Here is a 9447-nt window from a genome sequence, read left to right on the forward strand (position 1 = left end):
TCTAGAACCTTATTGTGATAGTTACACTTTAGTACATTGTTCTTCAACCTAGAAATCTTAACAAAACTACGAAAAATTCAATTATTTACTATGACGAAGACAATAGTTAAGTCTAGAACGTTACCTATTATACTTTCAGGATTTTCTTGCCCAAACAACAAATATTCTATGACACAAATATGATTCAGTAATAGGCTACAATTATATTCGATTACTTCATATATTACGTATAATTACGATTTTACTTTTAAACGAACTACCGGTATCATTTTTTCTTCTTCAGTAATGTTCACAACAATTATGGCAGTATTTTACAAGGCACATATTACGATATCTTCCTATGCAAGAAGCGCATACAAGAAGTTTATATTAAATGAAAGTACAAAAAACTTAAGACACCATATATAATAGTATGAGTACTGATTACAATGCACTGAAAAAACTAGTTGTATTCATTCAGCATTCAACTCATCAATTTTTTTTCTTTTTCTATTATGAAGTAATTAAAACAAATAAAATACAATTCAGCAAAGGAGAGATATTTCCTTTGATTTATGCATAATATAGGTTCCTCCTAAAACCTTTTACCACCATGACAGCTAAAAAGGAGCAAGCGCCCCGGAAATACATTAAATCAAAATGACTTTATATTTTTAGAAGAATCTTTGTTCTACTTCATTGTTTTCATGTTTCTGTTTTAGACAGGGACATTCCCGTACACATTATATTTCTGTTAATTTTGTGTTAAAGCAGTGAGTGCTTTTCAATAATTAAAAATCAAATATTACAATTTTATTGTCTTTGTGTAAGACATAAACCTGCTTTCCATTGTAAACGAAACACTGTACCGTGCGTTTGCGACTGTGTTGTCTGACGGTGTTAACATCGCCCTTTTAGTTATAGCAAAATACAAAGTGCTTCCGCCATCGCTTGCATGGCTTGTATGGAAGTGCCCAACAGATATATAGTTGCTCAAATGAATTCTTTGCAAGGTGGTGCCAGTGCATCGGGTAACTATGCAATGGGTAACTATGCACGGCCAGGCGCGTACGCAGGATTTTTTCAAGGGGGGGGGGGGGGGGGGGGGGGGTTTAACATTTATAAGAGGTCACTTAAGAGGTCACTTTTTTTTCTTTCTTTTTTTGGTCCCAAAAAAATCGCAACGACTCAGCCGACCGCTGAATAAGCGGGGGGGGGGGGGGGGGGGGGGTAAGAGGCAACGACTCAGCCGGCCGCTGAATAGGCGGGGGGGGGGGGGGGGGGGGGGGGGGGGGGGGGGGGGGGGGGTAAGAGGACATTTTTTTTTTTTTTTGGTCTCTAAATTCGAAAATTTGACATTTTGCTCCGTTGGGGGGGGGGGGGGTAAGGTCAGCTTTTTTAGGTCAACCATGGGATTTTTTTTTTTTTTTTTTTTTTTTTTTAATTAAAAAAAAAAAAAAGGGGGGGGGGGGTTTAAGAGAAATTTAGGGGGGGGGGGTTTACACACAAAATATTACCAAAGGGGGGGAGTCCCCCCCCCCCCCCCTGTGTACGCGCCTGTGCACGGCCATGTTGAAGAACAGCCATTGGCTGAAGTATGCAACCGTGCTAAAATATAATAAAACAAACAAACAAACAAAGCAATGGCTAGTACGTACATGGAGGAAGATGAAAGAAAGGAGTGGAAAACTCTTGTAATTAATTTATTCAAACGCATTCGTGAGTTCTAAAGCATAACAATGGGATGTGTAACATTCCGCTTTGAAGTTCCATGCTCCGAACCGCGCTTCCACTGCGGTGAATTTCGGAGGCCAGACACCAGTTTCACATTGATTACAACATATTAAATTACCGGAAAAATTTCAGTGTAAATTATAAATTTTATGTGGGGAATGTATAAGGAATAGTGCATCAAACAATTTTTCAAATTTAGTACTCCGCCCTGCCCATAATTTGTGTGCCAGAGTTGGTAAAAGAAAAATAAGATCCTGACAAAAACTCAATATTTTAGGATAATGCGCTAATTTGTGCATGTTTTAATGTCCCGTTATTAATTTTAATCCATGATTTACAATCTTCGATAACTTTAAATTTGCGTGTTTTTGCGTGTTTTTTGGTATTGTTGCAGTTGGAAAAAAGGATGAAATTACACCAGTTTGTGTTCGTTTGTTCTACTGATTACACATTCAACAATAAAATTGATGAAAAATCATTGAAAGGGACAGCGAACAGTTGCTGGTATACCATGTTCTGATGTAGGAATTCTAAGGAAGAGTTTCCGGCTCAGTACATCCTTCTGGTGCTGTTGTCACCGGACAGATGGTAGATCCACACATGGAAGAATTCGAATTCGCAGGGAGAGAGCGAATGAAGGATGGCAAGAAGAAAACAAAAAGAAGAGAATTAATAAGGTTTATCTTTTTGATGAACCATTAATGATAATATAAGAGTACCTAAGTGTGACGTCATACTGTCCACTGTCTAACCATTACGAGCCAGAGCAAATAACACTGAGTTCCTACAGGAAATATGTTTATTCAGATGGTCATATCTCAGCCAATACTGAACATATTCAATTGTTTTTCAACATTTGGACATTATTTTGATGCTCTTTCGGAAAATGAAGAAAAAATTGAGAAATTCTAAAAATAGATTTTTATGACGTCACAGCTTCGGTGTGACAGAATTTGACCAAATTGGTTTCACTTGGTCACAACAATGGCGTAGAATATATGGCTCTGGGTAGAACTATATTATAGCTTAAATGAAAAGTCGATTATTGTTTAAGACTGCAATTGCTATGAAGGTAATTTTGATTGGTTGATTGATTTTTATTCGACAAGCTTCCAACATACAACAACATACAATAATAACAGATCAGAAATAAGTCAGCTTGAACAGGAAAACCCACGAAAGCTCGAGAGCTTATTACCAGTGGGGTCCTTTACAGACATGTATAAAATTAATAACTTAAAATGATAATAATTATTTACAGACATATAAGAAAAATAAAAGAATTACTTATTAAAGATAATAATATTAAACAAATAAAACATTCAACTGATGATAGAAATGATAATAAGTACAAGAAGAAAAGGAAGAAGGAGAAGAAGAAAAAGAGAAAAAGAGGCGGAGGAAGAAGAGGAAAATAATGATGAATTTGTAGAATTTCTATATTTCTATATTTTAGACCCCAAAATGTGTGAATGTAGATTTAAAAGGATCATACCAATTCAACTCTACTTTTTTTTAATACGGTGACGGTTAATTAATTAATTAATCAATAATAACAATACACGGGCCGGCTGGTTGATTTTGATATTTTAATTGTATATTCTTTCAAATTTGATAATCAGTTTTCATTATCTCACCAAAACAAATTGTGTAGCGCCCTCTGCAAGAACAGAAAAAAGTATCAGCTACAGAAGCAAAAGTTACATTTTGCGAATGAGTAAATTCCGACAACAATATAAAACAAATCCAAAGAAGTGTAATACCAGAATAAAGCTAACGATTAGTTTATTCATTAGCCGCTCACCCCAAAGCCGCCTGACCACAATGGAACGAGTGAGGACTTAATTGTGAGAGGGGCCGAAACTCGATCGCTATTTTGCTCTTCTCCAAAGCAAAAAGAGACGACATTGTGCTGGATTGCTATGTTTTTTCCGACAAAAGTACAAAGAAAGTGCATATTATGTGTTTATATTCTACTTTTTGAAAGGTTGCCTAAGTGACTCTCGGGCACCCCGATGCTGGAAAGAAACGCACTTTTTAGAAAACTTCACTTTTTCATGCAAAAATGATTTTGCTCTATGCATCGTAAGACAGATTGCGCGGATAATACAATGTTCCCATATGGACCCATGTATCCCTGCAAGCCCCGATGGCATGAAAAGAAAAGAAAATGGGGGGGGGGGGGGCGGCGGGAGAACAAAAGAGAACGAAAGAGAGATACGAGGGTAGAAGTAATTAGAGGAGAAAGGAAAGAAAACCAGAAGACGGAAGGACCCCACCAGACTCGTCAATTTTTGTTTGCCAAACAATTCGCCATGAAACAAGAGTATATTAAATACAGCAAGCAAATTAACTGGCTCATAACGTTTTAAACTCACACCCCCCCCCCGAAAATGTATTCTCCAAGTGCCTTACCACATGCATACGTGACTTCCAAATAGGCCTGAGGGTTCGATGCACATTTATTGCCGTTGTAAGCTCCCACCGCGTAAGGATAGCATTTGGTCCTGTCCTTGCACCTTTGGTTTTGCAGGATATCCGTTACATCTTCGAAACACGAGCTGGCTGTGTTGGCTTGACCGCTTGGACATATGATGTTGTTATTCCGCCCGTAGTAAGCGCTGCATATGACGACATTGTTCAGGCCACAATCGATCGTACCAAATGTACCTTGACACACTGGAGTCATAATCGCTGTGCAGATGATATAAACGACAAAACAGAGGGTGGTGAAAATAATGAATTTGGACTTATTCATAGAAATTACATAAAAATAGCAGGATTAAGAAATGAAAGCTGAGAGGTGGTATACAGGGGCTTTGAGTTTGAGGGAGGGAGATGGGGGTGGGGGGGGGGGGGGGTTAAAACATTCTAAAATAGGTAAGAGAATTGGAATTCAATTTATAATGATAATTTGTTTACCCATGCAGGGAAGCCTAATCGTCATCAATATGCAAAGGCCTTGCAAGTACCCATTTACACCTGGGTGGAGAATGGCAAATGAGTATTAATGTCTTCCTGAGCTAGGTACGTTAGTACAAGCGTAGTAGGTCCATGGTACAAGGGTGTGATTCGAACCCCAAGCCATGTTGGATTGAGGGTCAAGTGAATCGACCACTATACCACGACACTTGAATTAATTGATAGGAACACAAACACTCACAGGGTCGTGAGTTAATGTATGATTAACAAATTTACAATTTCCCTTAAGTTTTTCAGTAGTGGGAGGAAAAGCAAGATAAAACCAGATTGCACCTTCAAAAATCATAACTTTCTCATTAATTTTGTAATCGGTTTTTGTTCAAACTTTCCCTGCTTTAGCAAAACCTCTGATTTGAGGGGGACGTTTGGTCCTATCGACTTCTTTTCTCATCGATTTTCCATGGATTGTCTCTTTCGGTCTTTCATTATCTCTCTATTTATTTTCCGTCTATTTATCATTTCCAGTGGCGTAGACAGGTTCGTACACCTGGGGGGATGACTCAGGGGCGGATCTAGCTTTTTGCTAAGGGGGGGGGGGGGGGTGACCAATAATGACGATGCGGGGGGGGGGGTGTTTATTTGAACCCCGTAAGTGATGTTTTCCTGGCATCTATTAACACAATGGAGACCATAAAAAGCAGTGCATGATAACGTCTTTTTAAATCAAGTAACGGTTAAATACACAGTTATATCCAGAGTTATCATGTGTTTGGTTAAGTTACCAGATGAGTTGAATATCTTCTCACAATATTTGCACTTGAAAGGGTTTCTCTCCAGCGTGCGTTCTTTTTTCTTTCTTTTTTTCTTTTTTTTCTTTTTTTCCCCTTTTTTCTTCTTTTTTTCCTTTTTTTGTTTGTTTGTTTTTTTGGGCCGCCCCCAGGGGGGTTTAAACCCCCTAACCCCCCCCCCCCCCGTAGATCCGCGCCTGTTTAATCTTGTGGTTATCTTGTGGTTTCCAAACCACAAGATAACCACAAAATACTTGTAAGATTTTCTTTTTTTTACCGTCTGAATTGGCTTTCACCGTGTGAATGCGGCTAATAACAATAAACACAATTACAATAATGATGAGGATTATTATTATCATCATCATAATTATTATTATTATTAATATTATAATTGTTATCATTATTATTATTACTATTATTATCATCATTATGACTTATTAAGTAAGCAAATATCATTCCCCAAAACCTGGGGGGGGGGGGGGAATGATTGTACATGCCATCCCCCCCCCCCCCACCTTGTGAGCTTGGGGGATGCATCCCCCTCATCCCCCCCGTTGTCTACGCCCCTGATCATTTCCCTTTTAAAATGAAGGAACGACTTTGAAGGAAATCGAAAGGGAGCTTTCAGAAACGTATTTCACAACCTATATAAATCACGTTCAGATTACGATATACGTTATTGTAGTATTCTTATGTTTTATTAGAGGATTGACAGGGCTATTGACATAGCCCCAGGTCAACTTTGCGGCAGTGTTTGCAATCGCAGATTCACTCCCTTTTTTGTGTAATTCGATTGTGGAAAGGGGATGGGTGATCTCCTTCCCCTATGCCTCCTTTATCTACAACACTGACAGCTACAACCCCAGTATTATCGTCAATTTCTGTAGGTAAACATAGGTCTACATACTTGCTGGCAGTGGTACCGCCGGCTCCGTTGCTATTGTCGTCGGCTGCATTGTCGTTGTCGTCGGCTGCATTGTCGTTGGTTCTTCAATTTAAATCAAAAGGGTGCAAGATCATAATAATACAAGAAAATAAGTAAAATCAATTTCATTTCAGGATATGCAACATAATCAAATACACCGCCCAAAAGGATTATTCAATCAATTTATTAGTTTTAGCACATCTATCCACTTTTTTCCCCTTTTCTTTTTCTTCAATAGTTTTTTTTATGATTCCAAACAATAGAAATCAGTCTTAGAAATAAAATACAGTTGTTTTTCATCTTAACATGAATTCTAAACATATTCATTACACAACTTGTACAATTGATGAAGAAAGAAAAAAAAAATCAGTTGTAACATATAACAAATAGCCTCATCCAACCAAACACACTACTACCCCCCCCCCCCCACCATGCGACACACACACACCACCCGACCACACACCCACACAGTGGCGAATCCAGGGGGCCCGGGCCCCTCCCCTGGGAAAAAAAACGTGTAAAAATTTACCTTTTTTTGGAATTGGGCCCCCTCCCGTGGCGCTCGGGGGGGGGGGGGTGTGCGGAAAAAGTTTACTCTTTCGATGGCTCCCAAAACATTAGTGCTCACTACCCCCCCCCCCCCTCCCCCCTCAGAGCGAATTATCGGCCGGCTATTTCGCCGCTAAATATTTTCTCACGAATTGGGCCCCCTCCCCTGCCGCCGGCTTGATCCGCCCCTGCTCCCACACATATACCACACACAGTGTTCCTAGCCTCCTCAGAATATACCCACAATTGGAGCGACAGAAAAATAGAAATATTCTTATTTAAAACAAAATTAAAAATATCATTAAAAATCATTTAAACGAGGCTACAATAGCCCACCATTAAAACTTCATGAAAACTTCACTTGTCCCCACTTCTGTAAATATAAGGCTAATTTACCTGCCCTCCCTGCAATATTCTTTTCTTCTTCCCTAAATTCCAACAGTTCTTTCTGAAACTCACCCAAAGAAATCCTTTAATATTCACCCTATCCCGGAAAAAATAAATCTTAACTCAATTAGAATTTATTTCTATTAATGGAGTTTCTATTACAATGCTACTTCGCTCTCTCTCTCTCTCTCTCTCTCTCTCTCTTTCTCTCTCTTTCTTTAAATTAATTCCCCATCTTGATGGAAAATCTAATGATTTTATTCATGAACGTTTTTGTGCTTCCTAATGACACAATCGAAACTATTTAAGTTGATAACTAGAGTAAGGCCTATTACCTTCGCAGGTGTACGTAAAATTCAAGTACTTTTTGACACCGTCACAAGGGTTCTCCGAGCCCCCGCCGAAGAGAGACCCCTTGGGTTTAAAATCACACGATTCCATATTTTCACACAGAGGCGTCAAGTAGTCGATCACATCCAATTCACAATCTGTGACGTCACTAGTTTCGCCACAAGTTGGATCGGCGTCAGTGCGCCCCCAGATGGCAGAAACGATGTGGATAAGTCCCTCATCGCATTTGATATAGCTTCTCACGCCTTTACACACAAGTTCATTTTCTAAAGAGAAAGATACACTGTCATTGCGAAGATCAACATTGTTAGAAAGGACTGCCTGAAAACATAAGGTCTATTTGCAGGGACACAAATAAAAAGATAAGCATCGTAATCTACAAATGGCAGAGGAAGAAGTAGGAGGAGAAGAAGGGGAGGAAAAGAAGAAGAAGAAAAAGGAAGAAGAAAAAAAAGGAAGAAGAAGAAGAAGAAGAAGAAGAAGGAGTGATTATGAACTCCGACCATCGTAATCTACAAAATAATGGCAGGAGAAGAAGCAGGAGGAGAAGAAGAGAAGGAAAAGAAACAGAAGATTAGAAGAATAAAAAGAAAGTAGAAGAAAAAAAAGAAGAAGAAAAAAATTTGAACGAAAATCGGTACCTATCCCCACAAAGTATCATTCCCTTAATTTCACCAGCAAGGATGGATAAAAAAATAATGTCAAAAACGTACGCGACGTACAAAACCATGGACTTCTATAAATCCATGGTAAATCACGAATAGTTTATACGTTTGCTTTAGGCATGTTTAACTTAAATATTTACAGTTTTAGATATATCGGGAATGAACTAGAAATTTGTATCAATGTCACGTTGATAAGCATTGATATTTAACTTTCAAAAGATGACATGTAGCCTATACATATTATGGTGAATTCAAAAAATCAAATCAAAATCGAATTCTTGACGTTTCAACATACGTGGAGGTGGTGCAGTGATCATTTCTGTAGTTGGTGCTGTGGTCATTTGTGTAGTTGTAGGAATAGCTGTGGAATATGCCGTTGTTGAGAATTGTGCCATCGTTGTCGACGTTATGGTGTCCATTCATGTGCGAATGATGTCATAATTGTAAAGTAAAAACAACTACAGTTAGAAATGCCGTAAGAAAATTGAGGTAAATATCACACACACACACACAAACACACACACACACACGCACACCCACATACACATACACACGCACCGTATCCGGACACTACCCCTGGATATCAACACCCGGATAGCCACCCCCGGTCAACTACCTCTTAGGAAAACTAACCTCTAGGACAACTACCCACTAGGGCAACAACCCTCTAGGACGACTACCATCGGGACAACTACCCCCGGACAACTATACCCCCAGACAACTACCCCCTAGGACAACTACCCCTCGGACAACTACCCCCTAGGACAACTACCCCCGGACAACTACCCCCAGACAACTACCCCCGGACGCGCATATTTTTTTACACAACTGTTTAGCCACTTTAGTCAAATATACTGTGCAAACGACTAGAGACAGAGTCTATCATTACCCTTAGCAGTTTTATTGGATTGCTGGAGCTTTACATGTGTGCATACTCGTTATTTGTTTCGGGTTTAATTTATCCTCTCTTCTCTTTCATTATGTATTTCTGTGTTCTCCTTCTATCTATCCTCTTCTCTTTTGTCATGTATTTCTATTTTTCTCTTCAATCTATCCTTTTTCTCCTTCGTTATATATTTCTTTGTTTTTCCTTCAATCTATCCCCATGCAAGTTCTCCCTCGTTATGTATTTATTTTGTTCTCCTTT

At 39.0% G+C, this 9447-nt stretch overlaps 1 protein-coding gene across 1 annotated transcript in view; it reads right to left on the reverse strand.

Moving 5' to 3' along the window:
- Window positions 1–2007: 2007 nt before the first annotated feature.
- Window positions 2008–9447, reverse strand: part of LOC105442458 (rhamnose-binding lectin-like) — an 11849-nt gene continuing 4409 nt past the window's right edge. Inside the window, exons 4-8 of the mRNA XM_030979802.1 lie at window positions 8596–8661; window positions 7620–7901; window positions 6331–6411; window positions 4129–4407; window positions 2008–2281 (exon numbers count right to left, since the gene is read on the reverse strand). Coding sequence (XP_030835662.1) covers window positions 2244–2281; window positions 4129–4407; window positions 6331–6411; window positions 7620–7901; window positions 8596–8661 — 746 coding nt within the window. The 3' untranslated portion in view covers window positions 2008–2243. The remainder of the gene's footprint in view (window positions 2282–4128; window positions 4408–6330; window positions 6412–7619; window positions 7902–8595; window positions 8662–9447) is intronic.

This window comes from Strongylocentrotus purpuratus, unplaced genomic scaffold (genome assembly GCF_000002235.5).
Source record: "Strongylocentrotus purpuratus isolate Spur 01 unplaced genomic scaffold, Spur_5.0 spur5_scaffold_10, whole genome shotgun sequence".
NCBI classification, from domain to species: Eukaryota; Metazoa; Echinodermata; class Echinoidea; order Camarodonta; family Strongylocentrotidae; genus Strongylocentrotus; species Strongylocentrotus purpuratus.